Source organism: Rissa tridactyla, chromosome 8 (genome assembly GCF_028500815.1).
Source record: "Rissa tridactyla isolate bRisTri1 chromosome 8, bRisTri1.patW.cur.20221130, whole genome shotgun sequence".
In the NCBI taxonomy this organism is placed as follows: Eukaryota; Metazoa; Chordata; class Aves; order Charadriiformes; family Laridae; genus Rissa; species Rissa tridactyla.
Window position 1 is genome coordinate 12,385,743 of NC_071473.1, and position 19,674 is coordinate 12,405,416.

General features: G+C 43.9%; 1 protein-coding gene across 1 annotated transcript; it reads left to right on the plus strand.

The window, feature by feature from the left end:
• The first annotated feature begins 6,174 nt into the window (after positions 1-6,174).
• Positions 6,175-9,375, plus strand: SOCS1 (suppressor of cytokine signaling 1). The gene is made up of 2 exons (XM_054212066.1): positions 6,175-6,422; positions 8,398-9,375. Exon 2 carries the CDS (start codon positions 8,473-8,475, stop codon positions 9,094-9,096), a length of 624 nt encoding a protein of 207 aa, XP_054068041.1. The 5' UTR covers positions 6,175-6,422; positions 8,398-8,472; the 3' UTR covers positions 9,097-9,375.
• The last annotated feature ends 10,299 nt before the right edge of the window (positions 9,376-19,674 follow it).

The window sequence follows — 19,674 nt, forward strand, 5'->3', positions numbered from 1 at the left end:
TTGGCTCCAAAACCCACAGCACAGTTCAGTGCCATGGCTTATATTCCTGTGCCGTGTTACCGCTCTCCTTTCATGGGCCTGGGATCTGAAAAGACACGAGAACAGGGAACTGGAGAAACAAAGAAAGTGGCTACAACAGCAGGGGAGAGAGCTGCCAGAGCAGTGAAGGAGGCAATGGGAAGGGAGCAGAGGTCTGTGATGGCTTAGTTTGGAGAGGATCACTCGGGTATTGCAGTAGCCAGACTGAAGTAAAATTAGCAACTGGCTTTGAAATTCAAGGTCTACGTTCCTCCAGCCAGCACTGAAACCTCTGTAGTCTAGTAAGTGTATCTGGAAGCCAAACTACCTTCATATGGTTCTCCTTTAAACTATATAGTTCAGTATTTATAGCAGCAGTCCCCCTGTATGAATGACAGCTGCTACCTCTGCAATTAGCACCAACATTATTATTAGGGATCCAGAGTTCCTCCATCAGTTGTGGAGTATGCACATACATACACACACACACACACACACACACCCCCCCAGGAAACACAGATCTCTCATTCATGTGAAAAAGCCACCAGAAAGCAGGCTGCCCTTTCACAATGCTTTTACCAACAATCTGAAGCTTTCCTTTTTTTTTTTTTTTCCACGCAACTAATTACCAAGCAGGATGTCTAAGCTACCGAAATGTAGAAAACCCAAACCACATTTTTGTATGGCTTAACTGTTCAGCATTTGAATTCATGAGACTAATGCAAATCTTGATTTGACTTAGTTAACATCAACAGAAGAACTTCCACTGAACATCAGACAGAATCCATTTAGTCTGGGCTCAAGGAAACCAGCATTAATTGCCCTAGAAGAAGGAACGAACATAATTTAAAATAAACAGTTCCAGAATAGCCAGCTTAGAAAGAAACTTTCCTCATAGCCTTGGACACTTAGTTTATTACTAATTTGAAGTATAACAGTTTATATCACTTACAGAGATATATTTTGGACAGTCTGGACTATTCAAAAGAACTTACAGGAGGGAGAGGCTCAACTCTTACTCAGTTTGCTGAACTTACAAAAAACACAGCTTTTCATCCTAGCCAGTAGACATGTGCACCTTCTCACAACTAATACTCACAGCGATCCTTTTTAGAAGACAAACCCACAAATTTCTACCATCCATCCTAGCTGGATGGGATCTGACTTGTACATTATCTGCACAACAACTGTGATTCTGTGATTCTGCGAATTCTAGTTCAGGCGCGAATTATTAATTCTGTACCGATTAGGTAGCCCTTGTCTGGGTGTAGGCATGATGCTTATCAAGGCTTGATAACAAATTGGTGACATCTCAAAATGTATTTTGTTCTTGGCATAATGACTTGTGTATGCTGTGACAACACATCATTCTTTAGTGATATCTAGCATGATAATTAATATCAGTGTAAAGTGAGTCATTTTTAGAGTCATTTTACCTGGAAGTACATGACTAAAAGGATAACAGGATGAGCTGTATTCATCAGGCCCATAATTACTTTCTCTTAACTTTGAAAATGGTAGTATGGATAGTATGGAAATGGAGATATGTGCGGAAATGTCTAGTCACAACAGTTACATCTTTTGGGCATGTCCCATTTAAATACATCAAACTCTGACCTTAATACCTAGTTACAGTGGGTGACGGAGGTTCACACTTCTCTCAGTGCTGCTGGTTTCACTGCATCTGAAAGCAGACTTAGAAACAGTGTGGTGTCTAATTTACTTGCAAAATCAAAGAATTCCGATTTCTGGGGTTTTGTTTAAATGAAAACTCAGATTCCGGAGAAGAAAACAAAACCCACTAAAACAGGAAGGATGGTATTGTGGTTAAGTTTCTAGTATGGGGCTCTGAAGACCTGAATTATGTTCCATTCCTAGCCCTTCTGCAGACTGTCTTGCTCTGTGACTTTAAGCAAATCACTGAATCTCTTAGTGCTTCAGTTCCCCTTTTCTAAAGATGATGTTGCTGATTTGGTCAGTTTAGATAATGAGCGCTTTCACGTAAGAGCTACCATTTACAATATCAGCACAAGAGAGGCTCTAACCTCAAAACGCTAATAGTAAAATATGTGACCCTATTTACTTGAATTGTTCTTACAAGAAAATAGCAATTTATTAGACTTGGAAAAATATTTTGATTACTCATTGACAAGTGTCTTCATAACAATAACACAACTGAGCTGATTTAACATTCCCATATTAATTCCCACGCTGATCACCGACTTACTATACCAAATTCTAATTGGCAGGCACATTGGCCTGCCAATTAATCCAGCTTTAAACAGAATCAGTGTCTGCTTCTATTCTCAATAATTAGGAACAAAGCTGAAATGGGGAGTGCCTGCTGATTTTCTAAGCCTTTCAAGTTTTTTGATTTTTTTTTTTTCCAGAGGACTGTCCCTGCAGGGGGGATGAATTCAGCAGGGTGTGGAGTGCCCCATAAGGGAATTTATACTGGGGAATACCATACATGGTATCACAACCTCCTCCCTCTTGGTGGTTTCACAGGGTGAGGAAAGGCTTGGGGCTTAAATAAAGAAGCTCTGCCTGGATTGCACTGCTCCGTAGGGCTAAGAGTGTGGTTTTTGAAAAACAAACTAACAGGCAAATGTCTTGTGTATCTCCAACAGATACAGTACTCTCCTACCTTCAAAACCATCTTCAGAACCACGGGTTTTTTTCCTTGCTGCCTCCTGGCAGACTGTATCGGCCTGGCATCTGTATTCCCTGTGCCTTCTGAACAGATTCCCTCTCCCTTTTTTATTCCTGTTTCTAGCCAGTAAACCATGCTCCTCCTGCTCAATTGCCTTGTGATTCCTCTGAATTTTCTGTCATTTTCCAAGCCAATGTTTACAAAATAGGGGTAAGGACTTCTGTTTTTAACAAAAACTGAGTTTGTTCTTTATCCCAGCCTTTGAAGATTTACTTCCCTTCAGATGACCCTTCAGATCAAAAGCGTTTACTTTCCTGCCCCAAGAAACAAGGGAGAAGGGGGTATGGGATAATGTCTCCCGATCATTTTCTTTCTCCCCAGACTTTGCCTGTCTTTTCTGAGACCATCAGCAGGGAAGAAACGGAACACAATTTGTTTCTCCATATGAAACGGTACTTTGTGAAGAGGAGAAAAAAACGCATTTCACAAGGAAGGCTTTACTTACCAAACAGACTCTAAGTCCAATTCACCTTGCAGTAAGTGCTTGTTAAGCTGAGCGACAGGGCACAGATCAGAATCACCTGAACCGGCAGCAGAGCTTTCAGCTTCAGTGGTATCTCAAGACCCTCTTTCCACGCATGCCGTGCCCAGCAGCTCTGCACAGGCTCCACATTGATGCGCTGCCCTCTGCTGGGTACAGCAACCTCATTTGATCCAACCCTGCTGGCATGGAGCTCTTTCCAAGGCCCCCATTATGGGGATTTTAAGTAGATGGAGAGGAGGTAAGGAAGGAAACAGAAGGATGGGTATGAGGGGCTGCAAAAAGAAACATGAGTGGGCAAAATGGAAGATATCCCAAGAAAGCTCAACTTGTGGGACCCTCAAGTCTAAAACCCCAGGTCTTCCTATCAGAAGATTTCACTCACTGTACAAGTCTCCACATAGTACGATTGATGCCCACTTCTCCTGGGCAAGCCTTTTTAAGGCTTGTGGAGCACCCCGGACCACTCATCACGATTCACATGGAGATGGTATGAAACTCTGCAAGCAGCAGCCTGACGTGCTTGGCTGCTGGTGTCCGAGCTGGCAGGCTCACTCCATCGCTCTCTTCAGCCACTGGGAGTTCACCTACCCATTCGAGCCCTGCCAAACTCTGAAACTTTGCAACTAAATATTCTTACACATTCCTGCTCAATGAGGAAGACTTTCTGGACAGACGCTTTGTCAGCTGCGCTACTCAGTACACAGCAGACAGACTGCACGTGCACCTGGAGGATCTTTCTTTCCCCTGTGATCTTACAAAATTAAAAATTACATGAGAGTGGAACAGCTTTCCTGGCACGCCTACAGCAACCTGCAGCCAACCTCCATCTCATCTGAGAAGCACTCATACCACTGTGCTGCATTACAGCCATGCCGCGCTTCGCTCCCTAAAACCACAGTGATGGCAGGAGCCAAGAGTGCAGCAGCAGGCAGGTAGCCCGGCCAGGCGCCTTGGGGGCTAGGTGAGGAGTTAGAGGATCTTTTGGCTCTGATTTACCTTTTTGTGACACAGTTAAGCACTTCAACCCTCTTTTCTTTGGTGGAGAGGACGTCTCGTCTCGTCTAAGTAGGCTTTAAGCTGTGAAGGGCAAGGCCTGGTTGTACTACCTGTCTGAACATGAGCGGTGCCTTAAACAAAACAGCCATTGAATCTGCTTGCTGCATGGAGCGTGCTACACCAAAGCAAATAGTAGCAAAACATTTCCCACTATCGCATGTTCAAATTCTAAAGTAAGTTTCAGTTCCACCATTCCTCCATGCTTTTGTTTTACACAGAAAAGCAGCTGAGCTTCCCTCTCTCTGCTCTTTATGCCAAACCTTAGCTTAAGCTCAGTTGCTCAAAAATTGTTTGAAAGAGGATTCTGAGCACAAAATGAATTCTCCGTGCCAGGTCTTAAAATTAATGATGAGCTCTGTTTCTCCAAATTCATGACAACTATACTCTCGCATGACAGAACATAAGCAGTAAATTTTGGTGGCTAAAGCATCCTCAGAAATTTCCAGGTTCACCTATTGTACACGGGCTGCACATCACTGTAGGGCACAGTGTTGCCACCAGGTTAATTCAGTCTGTGACCACACTGGATTTTGAAAAGAATATTCTGTCTCCAAGCAGGAAATACATTCCCTCAACTTCATCCCAAAGGACAACTCACAAGTCCTTGCCAGCCTCTGTCCCCTTAATCATCTGACAGAAACATTTCCTTTTCATTATCACAAAACATCGTGTTGACTGCAAGGGGAAAAACATCCTCTCTCTGCTCCTGATGTAAAGAAGCACTCTGGCTGCAAAACTCCCATACTGCATGCCCCAACCGCACATGCTCTGCAAGCAACACATTCGTGTATTGATTCCAGATTCAAGAGTCAGTGGAATTCTTCACAAGTTTTCTGTATTTTTGCACAGGCCTACACAGATGAATTACTGCACAAGGTATATATTAGGGCACTTGGCTTCTAAAAAGACAAGGAATAATCAGAAGAAAGACTTCTTGTCCTTTTAAACAGGTGTTGGTTACTACTTTAACACACATTCTCTTTGGAAGAAAACACACTTTCCTGGGGCCTGCTTAAAGGAGCACGTAAGACACTGGTTTGGTACTGGAGGTTTCAAATCTCTCTCTGGGTGAGCAGAACAGCCTACCAAGTCTCCTGCACTGAGGTTATAAATACAGATAAGGATTTGAACAGTTACTTTTAAATCTGATTACCCTGTAGAAAACCCCAGGGAAATTCTGTTTTGAGAACTCAAAACCCAGTGTAGCGTCTGCACAGTCCTCTCACTGGAAGGATCATAGATTTCTCTGAATGTTTTTCTCACTTTAAAATTATTATTGGTCTAAACGTGCGCTCCTTCTTGGGCATTTAAGTTATACATTATGTCCTCTCACCTCTTCTGTCCACGCTGACCTGTGAGCTTTGAAGAGGAGCTATCTTCACGTTAAAACTTCCCACGTTGGTTGCTTGTTTGCTTTTCTTGCCATTTTCCCCCACGTCCTGAGCCTGCTGCCAGGTCAGAACCGTGTTTATCACCTACCTCTAGTGTCCCCTCGCCTGCCCTTGCCCTCAGCGCACTCCTGTGCCCGGCCTGTCCCGGCCAGCACCTCCTGCGGGGCCAGCCTGACCCTGCACCGCGCCGCTACCCAGGGGCACCTTCTGCACCACCGCTTCGCTGGGGCTGTCCAAAAAAAGAGGAAAAAAAGAGAAAAACCAGATTTAAACGGGTAGAAGCAACAGGGTCACCCAAGGCTGGAGACCACCGCCAGCGGGGCGGGGAGCCCGCGGGGGCGTCGGGGGCTAGCAGCCGGTCCCCCCCGGGAGCTGCCTCGGCGGGGAGCCCGGGCACGGCGCGGCTCGGCCGGGCTCCGCCGTGACTCATTCGGAAAGTGAAAGTGAAGCGGCACCACGTGTTTTCGGAGAAGGCAGGGGAGGAGCCGCCGAGCAGAAAATCGCCGCCGCGTTAAATAGAAAGCAGAGGCGATGAGCAGGGCCAGAGCGCTGGAGGTGTTGCTCGCCCGCCCCGCGGGAGCCCCGGCTCGCTGCGGCGCCAGGCGGGGCCCCCGCCCGGAGGATGCTCAGCCGGCCGCCGGGGCCAGCACTAGCCGCCGGGGCCAGGACTAGCCGCCGGAGCCGGCCCCTCTCCTCTCCGCAGCCCGCGCGTATGTTGCGCGCTCCGGGGACGGCCCCCGCCGCGGCGCCCCGGGCGAAGGTAAGGGAGGGTCTCGGTCCCGCGGGGTCCTCGCGAACCGCATGGGAACGCTCCTGCGCCGCACCTAGAAGAGGTCAGCTTTCGGAGGCACGACAAGGGAGCCCTGCCCGCTGGGCAAGAGAGTGGTGGCTTTGGGGGTTTTTGCCTTTTTTTTTTTCATGGTGTTCTCTTTTTTTTTTTTTTCTCCTGCCTTTTTGGCTCACTGTCCACGCTCAAGACGGAGTTCTTGTGCCCGGTATAAAGTACCGGGAATAAACAATAAAGGGAACACGCAGCGGTTTTTGCACGGCACCGCTCACCTCGCAGGACCCGCACCCTCGCCCGGCGGCGGAACCGGAGCAGCCCCGGCCGGGGCGCGCCGGCGGGAGGAGCCGGGCCCCGCCGGACGCTCTGCTCTGCCGGGGGCGAGGAACACCGGTACCGGACGCCAGTTCTGGCTTTCAGGCTGTGAGGGCTGGCGTGCCCCCCTGTTTGCTCTGTGCCCTTTTGAAAAGGTACCACAAACTCTCTCGGGGCAATGGACGGCTTCTGCTATGGAGCCCTACGATTTTTAGGTCTCGGGCTTAGTGGTTATTTCTCACCAGCGTGCCCTGAAATTTAATTTTTGTTGACTTTAAATACTGAGCGATAATCCTGGCCCAATAATGGGAAAAACTGACATCAGTTTCCTTCTGCTGTGTAAAGAAAGCCCAGTGCTACTTTCAGCGTCTTAAGTTATTTGCCAGCATAAGGATTTTACAACTCTCTTTGCTCTTTCAGGAGGTAATGTGACCTAAATGAAACCAAACATCAAGTTGTTAAATTAGCACAGACAGGAATCCAGCTGTGTACTTTCTTTGAAATCCTCATTAGCATGTTACCCTGAACTGTAAGACAGCTGAGGGATTCATTTCTGAGAATACTTCAAGGTTTCTCAACAAGCCGCTGCTGCAGATCTATATCTGACTACAGGGATAAATCCTAAAATCTATGCTTGCCAGTAAGGTCAAGGCAGCCGGCGGAGATGTATCGAACCACACTGTCAGAGGTAGACGTTTCAGGCCAAACTCATTCCTGGTGCAGCAATGCTAATTCCTTTGAAGTAACACGAGGGATGAATTTAGTCCCTCATGCTGAAAGATATATCAATAGGAAGCAATTTAGATTGGGCCACTTAAAGTGCATGTAATACAAAAAAGAGAGAGAGAGACTGAGGAGTAATGCTTTAAGGGTTCATGGAGGTTGATTTGTGTAAGCTAGTGAGGTTGTAGCATTGCTGTCCCAAGGGAAAGTTGGGAGAATGGGAAATTGCCTTTTATGGCTGAGCCTCAGGTTAACAGGAGGGAGGAAAGTAGTTTTAGGATTACTGTGTAAATTGGCAGACTGACAGGCTGCCCTTCCAAGTTACACTTCAGTCGCACAATGGCATCTATTCACCTCACCCTCTTCCCCAATTATCCGGAGACATGCCCAGCTGCAGAGTTTACATTTCCTTCACCCTCTTTCTTTTTTGCACAGTGCACTAAATAATGATGATAGATGTCTGAGTTCCAACATCTCTATTATGATTGGGGAAGGAAAAGAGGGAGGTGCAGAGAAATTGGTAACTCAGTTGTAAAACCTTGTTGCTTTGTTCTCTAAAACTTGAGAATCTGATGGAGTGCACACAAGATAACCTCTCATTGAGAGGGTCCTGGCATTTGACTCGCTTTAGGTCCCGATACACTTCTGTGGGCTCGTATCAGGGAAACTGCATTATCCTCTGTAGCTGGACGTGATCCTTGCTAAATATTTTTGGAGCTTTGGGCTTTGCCATAGCAATAGACTGCTAATCTTGTCAGAAAGCGAGCAGTTGTTTGCCCAGTGTAAATTGGCAAATGAATATTTTATTATTTTATAATGGGTGGGAGGCATGTGAATGGAAGACTTGGTCATTCAGAGATTGCAGCCGCTTTTCTCTGGGGATCTCACATTGTGTCTCTCTTTGGCATTTCAGAATAGCTGCTGGAAAGCTGCCCTGCCGTAGCTGCTGACGCTATGGAAGACCGCATCCGCTGGTCTAGGCTGTAGGATGGTAGCGCACAGCAAGGTGTCAGCAGATAATGCAGTTGCAGCAGACCCAAGACGTCTACTTGACCCTCCGGCACGGGATCGTTCACAGGCCCGAGGCTACCACGGCCCCGGCCGGCCCAGCACTGTGCAGGCACACAGCAACACACACTTCCGAACTTTTCGCTCACAAGCGGATTTTAGTAGCATCACTCGAGCAAGCAGCCTGCTGGATGCCTGTGGCTTCTACTGGGGACCTCTGACTGTCAGTGCTGCCCATGAGAAGCTGAAGTCTGAGCCTGAGGGCACCTTCCTCATCAGGGACAGCACACAAAAGAATTGCTTCTTTGCCATCAGTGTTAAGACTGCGACTGGGCCCACCAGCATCCGGATAAACTTTCAGACTGGGCGCTTTAGCCTGGATGGCAGCAAAGAGACTTTTGACTGTCTTTTTAAGCTGCTGGAACATTACCTAAGCTCCCCGAGGAAGGTACTGGTTACCCCTCTGCGCAAAGTCCGTGTGCAGCCCCTGCAGGAGCTCTGCCGGAAGAGCATTGTGAAGACTTTTGGAAGGGAGAACTTAAACCAGATCCCCCTCAATCCTGTTTTAAAGGACTATCTGAAATCCTTCCCGTTTCAGATATAAGTACAGCATTAACTGTGTATGGACGATGTGTAAAGAAATCCAGCTTCCTGGGTTTTTAAACATGTTTGACAGTGAGCAAACTTATTTTTGTAGCAATTTACTGTATTTTGGGATCGAACTTGAACACTTGACTTTTTATGTTTACAAAAACTGTTTGCACAAACCTGGGGTTTTAAAACCCTGGCATAATTTTTCTGCCAAGCAGAATATTTTATTATTTTATAATATTTTTAATGATATTAACATAATAAACTTTATTGTGAAAGTTTTTAAAAAAAATAGCATCTCTGTTTTTAGTTTTAAAGGCTATAGTATGTATCCTGCTGCCAAACTTTAACTGCTAATTAAGTTTGTAAGTGCAGACAACAGACAGGTCTCCATGTCCTGCTCTAGCCTGTTTTAGTGCTAGTCCAGCAGAGAGAGGATTCCTGCCCCAGAAACCCTAAAATAGAATGATGCAAGTGAGTAGAAAATGTACGCAGGACGAATCTGCCCAGGAATCTAGCTCTTCTCTAAATCCCTGAGAGCAGGAACAGTGTGTTAAGGCTACAGCGGTGCATAGTTCTTGAAAGAGTGAATGGAACCCTTGGCTGAGTTAATTGCACCAACTCTGGCTTGCCTTTTTTCTATTAAAAGCTACAAAGCTCTAAGCAAGAAGAGGTTACTGTCTGACATAACCAAACCATGTGAATGTCAGTGGGGAAAGATAAAACTGTCCAGAAATGCCATTCACACACTTTAAAAGGCCGTGAACACTGTATCATTATGATGCATTGGGGGAAGGATAGCTTAGTTCCTGCTTTAAATTGGCATATGCAAAACAGCAGAGGTACAGACATCTTTAGACTTAAAAAAAGATTTTTCTTGCCTTAAATTCCTGGTGGTCTACAGAGCACAGACTTGATATTTTAAAAGAATCTATGACTTAGTTCTATGACAGGATCCAGAGAGCGTAAGCATATAGTTTTGCAGCTGTAATTTCTAGTGGCTAAACTGCATTCAGAAAAAGTTAAAATACATTAGATTGTTTTGTAATACCATTCGTAGGAAATTAGTGAAGGCACCATTGGGTTTCTATCTGCTCATAAAATGCAAAATCAATGCCCCACAGGGCAGTAACTGTGAATGACTTGAGATGCCTGATTTGGCAAAACGTCACCTGCATTATGATAAAGTGATTCTCCCCTCCCCCAAGCATTTCCTGAAATCCATGAAAAGCTGACTTAGAAAACCAGCTGAACCAAATCACTTCAAAGAAGGCACAGAGTCTTTCACAGAAATGTACTCTATCAGCACAGATCTTACAGTAACTGCAAGCAGTAAATGAAGTCATCTTCAGAGTTTGGAAGATAAAAGGTCCCTCCCTCGACTGTAATTCACATTCCTTTCAAAGCTAAAGCCACTTTTAGGAAACAGTGAGTATGTGTTATATAGTGTTCCTTACTGAATAATTTGTTTAATATCATTTACTCTACAAACTCAGCTCTTAGATCATTGAAGTTTCTTTGGAATAAATAGGTTTCCTCCTCAAACATGACTAAGGATCACTCACAGGGCACTGGACGTTGTGAAAAAGGGAAAAAGAAAGAACATACAGGCACTATCATGTGACCCTTTACTCTGCTGCTTCCCTAAAAATGTTCTTTGGATGGGCCCTGCCTAGCAGTCTTCCATTCCCTTGTCAGCCATCCCTGGCTGAGATTAGCAGACAGCATTTCTGCTTAATTCTGAGGCTGGAATTAGTTGCTGAATGATGCATTTTCCCACAGCAGCTGCAAGGATATAAACCGGGGAAGTAGCTAATGCTGTGCTATGCAGCAGATAGGAGACCAGATAAAAAGATTGCCTGAATGTGAACAGCTTTAGGAAGTTAAATTGGGAAAAAAAACAAACCAGAAGTCTTCGTGGGGTGAAGACTGCCAAACTGGTTTGCTGTCAGCAGAGATTGTTATCCCTTTCCCTGTCCTCTTTTCCCAGCCCCTCACTGTAGTATCTTTTAACCCTTCAGGCCCCAAACTAATGACTCTCGCCCTGCCATATAAATGAGTGCCCACATGGCAGCATTAGTGGTAGAACAATCAAAGTAGCTGAGAAGGTTCTCCACTACCCCTGAAAAACCAACCAAAACTAGACCTAGATATACGGTTAGGGCCTTCCCACTGAGAGGCATGAAATGAAAAGCCTAGGGATTGAGCCCATTTCATTTTCTTCCTGGCAGAAATAAACCTACTTTTTCTCTCTCTCCCTTTTATTGCTTTAGTGTAAGTTTAGCAAAAATGATCCATATCCTCCCACATGACGTGTCTAAATTCCTTCATTTTGTCTTTAATATGAAATGCAAATGTGGGATAACTCAGAAAAAATATAATCAAAACTAAGGACAAGAAAGTCAGAACTGTATAAAAGGTCTCTTATGGAAAGAGGAGACAAAGCTGGCTTGTGTAAGACCTAATGAAAGGCTTTCTAAAATGTCTGCTTACCTGTGTGCACTGATTTAAGGACTCTGTCGCATACATCTAAGGGGCATAGCAGGAGTCTCCTGAAGATTTCTGTAGTAATTCCAGCTGTCAAATCTCTCATCCTCTGTTTAATGATGTACGAGCAAGGTCATATAGGGAATTTGCTGTATTCTGCACCTAAAACAATGGAAAAACATAACAGTGCAATGATTTTAATCCTGCCTGCTAAATAGCACATGAAGAGCGGTGTTTCCAGTCCCTCCCGCTCTTGCCCAGCTCTTTCCTCTGACCTTTTCACTCGTGGCTGTGGCTGGAAAGTGAAGTAAACAGTCAATCTGGTAAAGGACTACAGAAGAATTTGAGCCGTGCTCAGGAGCAGAGCAAAGCCACATTTTCTGAAGAGACCGCAATAGTTATAGTTAGTGGGGAAGGGACAGTTTTACAGTAATACCATTTGCTGTGTGGCTGTGTGACTCATGAGGACCCTGGGGGTCTCTGTCCCACCAAGAGCAGCAGGATGGGAGCTGTGCAGCAGGATCCTGCTGGGACACCACCCAGCCCTGCTCCACTGCAATGCTCCTCTGTACTGGCAGCAAGACTAAGGCTTCTTTGCTTTTTGAAGACGGAAACATACATTTGCTTTCAGAGTAGGTTACTTTACATACCATGCTGCAGCTGTAAAACACTTGCTAACAAATAAAGCTAATTAATAGAACTGTAGGTGTGCAGAGAACCTGGTTAATTGAGCCACAAAGAGTTACTGAATGCTCAATAGGAGCCTCTTGAATGACAAGCATAACCTTACCCACTGTGAAGCTGTGGTCGCACTAATTCTGTTATGATTGAAGTCATTTACAAGAAGTGAGGCTTCAGCTGCAGTCAGCACTGATGCTATTTTCAACAGTCAAGACAAAAGTGTCCCCTAGGGCAGCACACTGACTGTATCTAGCCATCAATACTCTTCACCCAGCTTGTACTTAATCCTCTATTGAACAGTGTATCCACCTCTTGAACCTTCTCCTTCAGATCCAGTGTCAGCCCTTTCTGTTGTGCTGGGCTGTCATTCAGTCCCTGGCTCTCTTTCCACCCCTCCATTCACGGTGCTGACAGCTGCATAAGCAATACGTTTATTCATTAATTTCAGCTTTGAGACAAAGGCTGTGTAACAGTGACTTAATTCGGACCCTACATTGCTTTCTGTGCAAAGTGTAAGCTAACAACTGCATGTGCAGGAGGTTCCCAGGATATTTCTCCCAATTGCAAAGAAGCGCTGTTCAAGATTTCATCGCCACTGACTTGTCTGTTGTCACGCTTCTGCATAGTACTCAGATCCTGTCACTATATCTGACTTGTCCTCCACAGCTGTTTTCCAACATAGCAGTCAAACTTGCTACACCTGGGTCCAATTTGCTCTGTGTCACCATGGAATAGCAGAAACACAGGCCAGCAGGGAGCATAAAGAAAAGCCCAACTGCTCCCACCCCCTCTAACACGTAACCACTGCTCAAGCACAGCAAAGCAGCGAAGGCTGAAAAGCCAGAATACAAACTCCTGACTGCCAGATGGGTGAGTTAGCCACACGCCAAAAGTATTTCCCCTCTGGTCCTTGGTAACATGCTTTGGATGTCGTTACTGAAGACAAGAATAATAGACTCTGCTTGTGCATAGCAAAGCAATCACCCCATGGTCTTCAGCTATGAGAGGAGCAGATATTGTGAGGATGGAATAGCAGCAGAGTAAAGCAAATAGCTGGCCATGCCACACGCCACATTTGGTCTGCTTCCTTCATTCTGCTCCTCTTGGTAAAATTAGCAAGGCAAAGTAAGATCACCTTTCAGTTGTCATTTTAATCTCAGTTATAGGTATATTTTTTTGTAGCTCCCAGCCATGTAGAAGAATGACAAATCCAGTCATCACTCTTCAAGAGTTCTGTCTCCCATGAATCACTACTGCCTGCCCTGCTTCTGCTTGTGAGCACAAAGGTTTATCTTCACTAACAGAGTTTTGAGGTTTTTTTGTTCTCTGCTGCTAACTGAAATAAAGCAACTGTGAAGATTTGGTCTTTTTTTGCTGAATAAGATCCATTGGCCACTGCGCTGTGTTTGTAGGTGTGCATAATCCCTCCAGACATGGCCGTGGAAGCGAAGTTCTGAGTGGTAAAAAAGGGGAACTTTCTTGACATGATTAGTGTGTTTCGTTATCAGAGGCTTCTTATACACTTATCTACTGCCAAAAACTTATCGCTTCTTTCTCATTAAATGCCTCTTTCTTCCCAAAGTAATTAATTCCTTTTTTAGTTCTGTTCTTGTTACAGGAAAAGGTTATTTGGTTTAATCTTAACAGTATCCTTGTTTACACGATTCTGAATTCTACAGCCTGTAGTTGTCTATACTGAACACAGTGGGCCAAAACATGCTCAGATTTACACTGAGATATTCCATGGGCAGATCCAGAATGGTGCTGGGATCCCCAAGAGGACACTCTGACCCAGACACCTCTGCACTCCCAGTATAACGTGGGCTCAGGATGTATACAGTGGTGTTAGCTTAATGCAACTTGTGGATCAGATCTAGTTATCATCGGTGGGACATTAGTTCCACAAAGTCCCTTTATTTATATTTTACAGCACCTTTGCATGCCATAAAGATTTGAAGGCTAGAAGATACCCATACATTCATCTAGTTTGACTTTCTTTAGATGAAAAAAGGCCTCAGAAGTTTCACCAGGAATTTTCTGTAGTGCAGAAGTTATTCCTGCAAAGCACATAGTCATGCCTGCTGCGTAAGTGAACATTGTCAAAGGCAGTTATGTGTAACTAAACTTAGTAAGACATCCAATCCCAACTGAAGAATGTTAAGCACTAAAGAATTTACTGTGTTCTTCCATGTGCTCTTCCATCAGTTAACACACCATCTGCATTACAATGCAATTTAGCATTTCCAATCATCAGCATGTCCAGCCAGTCACAGTTCTCCTTCCATTTAGGATTACAATAGCAGCATAGCCGTGACTGCAGGTGGAGAAGGAATAAAGCCCTAAAGCAGATGGTGGCACATTTTTTCTCCTTACCTGACAGAATAGGACTGGGCTGGCTTCTTTTATGTAAGGTGGGCTAGTTGCCACCTAGGCAGGCTTACTGAGCTTGGTAACAAGAGAAAAGAGGAAAGTCTTGATCATCAGTCTTAGTTGAGCACACTGGGAAAGGAGAGGAATCTGAAGTTGTTGTAAATCAAGTTTGTCCCCCTCTCAGGCAATTGAAATGCAGATAGTGAAGAAACTTTAACTAGTATACTAAAATAAGATGTGCAGGCCACACAGACAAAAGACCTGGAATGATGCACCCAGCAGGCTAGGTAAGTAGGATAAGTAATTTAGGCCTTTACTTTTACATCTTTACTTAGATGCCGTCAAATCTCTTGGAATTTCTGTGCTCTGTTTTAGTTGCTTTTCATAGTATAAATGGACATCCTGTCTCTGTTAAAAAAGAAAACAACTATTTAGCCCTTCCTTATTCTACCACTAACTGGCCTCCTGATACTCTACTGCGGACTTGGAGTAGAAGAAATGAGATCAGTGGTTTCAATAGTCAAGACACATAATATGTACACAGGTGAACACATTAATGATGAGAAAGGAGAATAATGAACTTAGTAGCAAATAGGAAAAATAATTAGCAAATTTTCAGAGGAGATAGTAGTGAAGTGTGGCTTTACTGGGATGAATGCTGGGACATTTAGTAGTGGTATCAGTAGAAGCAGAGAATAGGGGAGATAGCTTTAGAAGGAAGGCACAAGTGGGATCAAATCTCAAAGTCTGTACTTTTGATGTAGCTATTAAAGCCATCCTTTAATTTGGTTACAATGGCCCCAGGTTAAGTCAGGATAGAGTGAAAAGTTACCAGTGTATTGGCAGATGAACACATAGTCACTGTAAAGGAAGCCTCTGAATTCAGTTACCTTTATCTTACACTGAAGGTCTTAGATAATTTCACCAATCACTCCCATCTTTCACGAAGTTTAAACTGAAAATAAGGTGCTTTACTATACTGGTCTAATAGGCACCCTAGAGGTAGCATTAGCACAGGACAGCCAGCAGCTGCATGAAGTCACGGGAATGCAGGAGTTCCCAGCACTGTAGTGTTCCCACAGATCGTGAACTGAAGGACACTTTGCAAGACACAGAGAGGACATGTTTCTCTTGGTAAATCTTCTGTAGTCACAACATTTACACATGTTGTGGGAAAAATAAAAATTTAGCCATATTCAATCACAGGTTTATCACATCAGAACATAAAATCATCTGGAGTGAAATCTAAGCCCCAGTGAAATCCATTTCCAGGGAAGATCAACTTTTCTATAGATAATATTATTCAATAATAGTATGTATCTTTAAAAAATTAAATCTAAGAGCTATGGTTGCATCACAAAGATCCCATACTTGATAGAGCCCCAGCTAAATCATAGGCTGAAGGTGATGCGAAACCATACCTATGCTGTTCAGTTTTGATACTGAAAGTGTGTATACAAGACTGTGTTCAATTTGCTGTCCCCATTCCTTTCAGGTCTGCAGAGTATTTGCAAGTCTCCCCTGTGCCCTTCAAACTGAAAATGAGAACTATGTTACATGTTCACCCTAACCAAACTTTCCCCAAATCAACTTCCCTACAACTAATTATTATTGGAATTTAAGACAGATTGAACTTTTAGACTGAGATTTTAGGTATCCTCTCTGGGATTTGAACAAGTTCTGGTTCCCAGATAGAGCACTGAAAACCAAAGTAAGCATAAATTATTCTCCCAAAGATGTTACAACGCAGACTTGACTAAGGCTTACAGATTCTGTAACACTCAGTGAAATAGTCTCATTTGGTTATTTCTTGACCTGCCTGTACACCATTGCTGTTCAGGCAATCTAGAGAGATCTGGAGATGGAGTTGGTATATCCTACAGACTCTTGACACAGAAGTAGTTTTGATAAATACTTCAGAGATTATTTTAGGCTTTCTGTCCCCGTAACACTCCTATGTGCTCTCACCAGGTGAGTTCACATCAGCTACTTTCAACAGCTGACAGGTGCAAACCAAAAGCTTTCAGAGGCAGATGCCTAACTGCCAGGAGGCAATTAGATCTGTAAATTAGGTGCCTAAACAACATGCATAGAATCATAGAACCGTAGGGTTGGAAGGGACCTCTGGAGATCATCTAGTCCAACCCCCTGCCAGAGCAGGGTCACCTAGAGCAGGCTGCACAGGAACGCGTCCAGGCGGGTTTGAATGTCTCCAGAGACGGAGACTCCACCACCTCTCTGGGCAGCCTGTGCCAGGGCTCTGCCACCCTCAAAGGAAAGAAGTTCCTCCTCATGTTTAGGTGGAACCTCCTATGCTCAAGTTTGTGCTCGTTACCTCTTGTCCTGTCCCCTGGCACCACTGACAAGAGCCTGGCACCATCCTCCTGACACCCACCCTTTAAGTATTTATAAGCATTGATAAGGTCCCCCCGCAGCTGTCTTTTTTCCAGACTGAAGAGACCCAAATCCTTCAGCTTTTCATTATGTGAACATTGCCCAGGACATTATGTGAACGCTTCCCCAGGTTTCTCACTAGTTCACAATAAAGAGAGCTATACAAAGTAAAATGAAGTGAGCCGTGAAAGCTGTACAAGGTATTACATAGCAATTCTTTTTGTTTAAAACCAGCCGAAACTACAGTTCAGTACCACAAACCTTTTTCAGACATGAAATAGGGATTTGCCTTTTCAAGTGGAGGGATCTTCTTTATCTAATCTCATAGTTAATAATTATGTGATTAAAGGTAAATCCATCACTGTCCTGTGACTAAACGTACCATGTGTAAGTTACTACCTTAGGCAAACATAGGTCTTTTTGTTTTGGAAAGACAGGAAGAAGGGAAAAGCAGGAAGAATTATGGTTTTGTAGGAAGAGGAGAAAATACTTGTCAGAGTGTCTGTAAAACTGGCAGCCAACAGAAGCTTTTTGCAGACAAGGCAGAATAACAGCACAGTAGTCCAGAGCACAAGCTCCATTCTTGTAGTCCACAGCTCTGCAACGTATCATGTAGCAATCCCCTATATGTAGTATTTGGCATGTACCATATTTGTGTGCAAAGTAGATGGTGCCTTTCTTAACGATAATCATTTCAGTTCCAGTATTCTCAGCCCAGCACGTTTGGTAACGTAACTTCCATTTTCATACAAGAATTTCTGGCTGATGCAAATTTTCTCATTACTGTTGTTGCAGAGAAAAAGCTAGTGACTGGCTGAGCTGTGTTAATAGAGCATATGATCAACCTGCTTGTTCAGTGGAACTTCGCTATAGTTTTGCTCTCTGTGGACGTTAATTACAAAGGTCTAGGTGTACAATGGCATTTGAAGCCAATATTGTTGTTATAATTTGTCAGTTGTGCCAGTGATTCCTCTTTCTAAGTTTTCCATTGAGTCAAAAAAGAGAAAAAGTAGGCGGCTGCCAGAAAAGAAATCTTAGACCTTACAGGGGATTCATTACTGGCCCAGAGGGCAGAGCTGTCTAAACCATCTCAAGCCTTATGCACAAACTGTTTTATAGGATTCAGTATGCTGTTGTACACTGGGTTTGTATACACTTCCAATAACAGGTGTGTGTACATCTGTTGCGGTAATTCATCAGCTCACTGTAAAAAGTTAGCTCCTTTCTGGAGTGGATAGCTGAAGCAGCAGAAGTCTAGAAGGCGGCTCAGAGATGATAGGAGTGTTTGCACGCAGGGACAGAGATTCCTGGATTTCTCTGGCTTTCTCTAAAGCCTGAGAGGCCAGACACAGTAAGTATCTCATGGGGTGGTAGGGATGACTTTCTCGGCCAGCCTGTTTGTCTTTAGGGCCAGACTGACCGTCATAACAGGAGTCCAGGTTAGATTGGTAATTAAGGGATGTTGTTAAGGGATGGCTTTTTCAACAGGCTGCAGTGTCATTTGTCCTTGGGAATTAAATAAGAATATCTCACCTAATTTGCGTGTTGCAGTTGTAAAGGTCTCAAGCACTGGTAAGATTTTAAATGTCTTCAGCTTTCTGCCAGGGACTGAGGCCTTTAGCACAGAACACACGAGGAACACTTGATATCTTCTAACATGCAAAGTCAAATCAGTGGCCCACATTCCACACTCACCTTGACTTTTATGAATACAACCGTTGTACATACTGGTCAGAGGGATTTTCTCTGGAGTCTAAATGCAACTAAAGGAGGACAGTTTTTGTTTTAGGAGCAGAGAGTGAGGAGTGTGAAATAGTAGGGCCTACCAAAGCTGTAAGGCACAAAGGATGCTCCAGTTAGTGACAGAAGTACTTGGGATAGGAAAAGAAAATAGGAAGGAACTGACATTCAGCCTTTGGGTGAAATGCTGCTGAAATGAGGCGTAGGACTCTGAACTCCAAACAAGGAAACTATCTCCTGCCCTGTGATTCTGGAATCTTGCATTATATAGTTTGTACAAAATATCTATTTGTAAATAGTTTGAGTGAAGCATTATAGTTCAGACTCATGAACAGAACCCTTTCCAAGACATCAGGAACCCTTAGTTTCGTTCTGGTCTCTGCCAAAAAATTATTGTATATATCATACTACTTTACCTTGTAATCTCCCCTTAGCTTTTAACTGTATGGATAATTTCGACTGATTTTTCACAGCACATAACAGAATATGTATCATCTTTTTTTGACCATTAGGCAACCCTGCCAGGGTTTCAGTAACCATACTTAGCAAAGAGAGGTTTGGCTTTTCTTAGTTCGTTATGGTCTATTGTCTCTAACCACAACAAATTTCACATCTTTCTGACAGTAGGATAAAAGTCTCTTGATCCAAACTCTGAGTCTATAAACCTCCCCATGCCTTCATTCCCTTAACCATGCAATGGGTATCATGCTCTAGTCCTGGAAGATTTACAGTAATACACACATGTATTTAGGAAGGGCCTTTAACTCTGGGGAATAAAAGTACAAAGGCCTAGGTATCAACAAGTATTTGCTGATTATTTTCTCATATGTCTAAGTATTATTTTATATCTACTTTTTAAACAAATATGCCTAATGAGGAAGTAGTTGTCCATGTGAACTGCACAATCTGTGATCTGTAT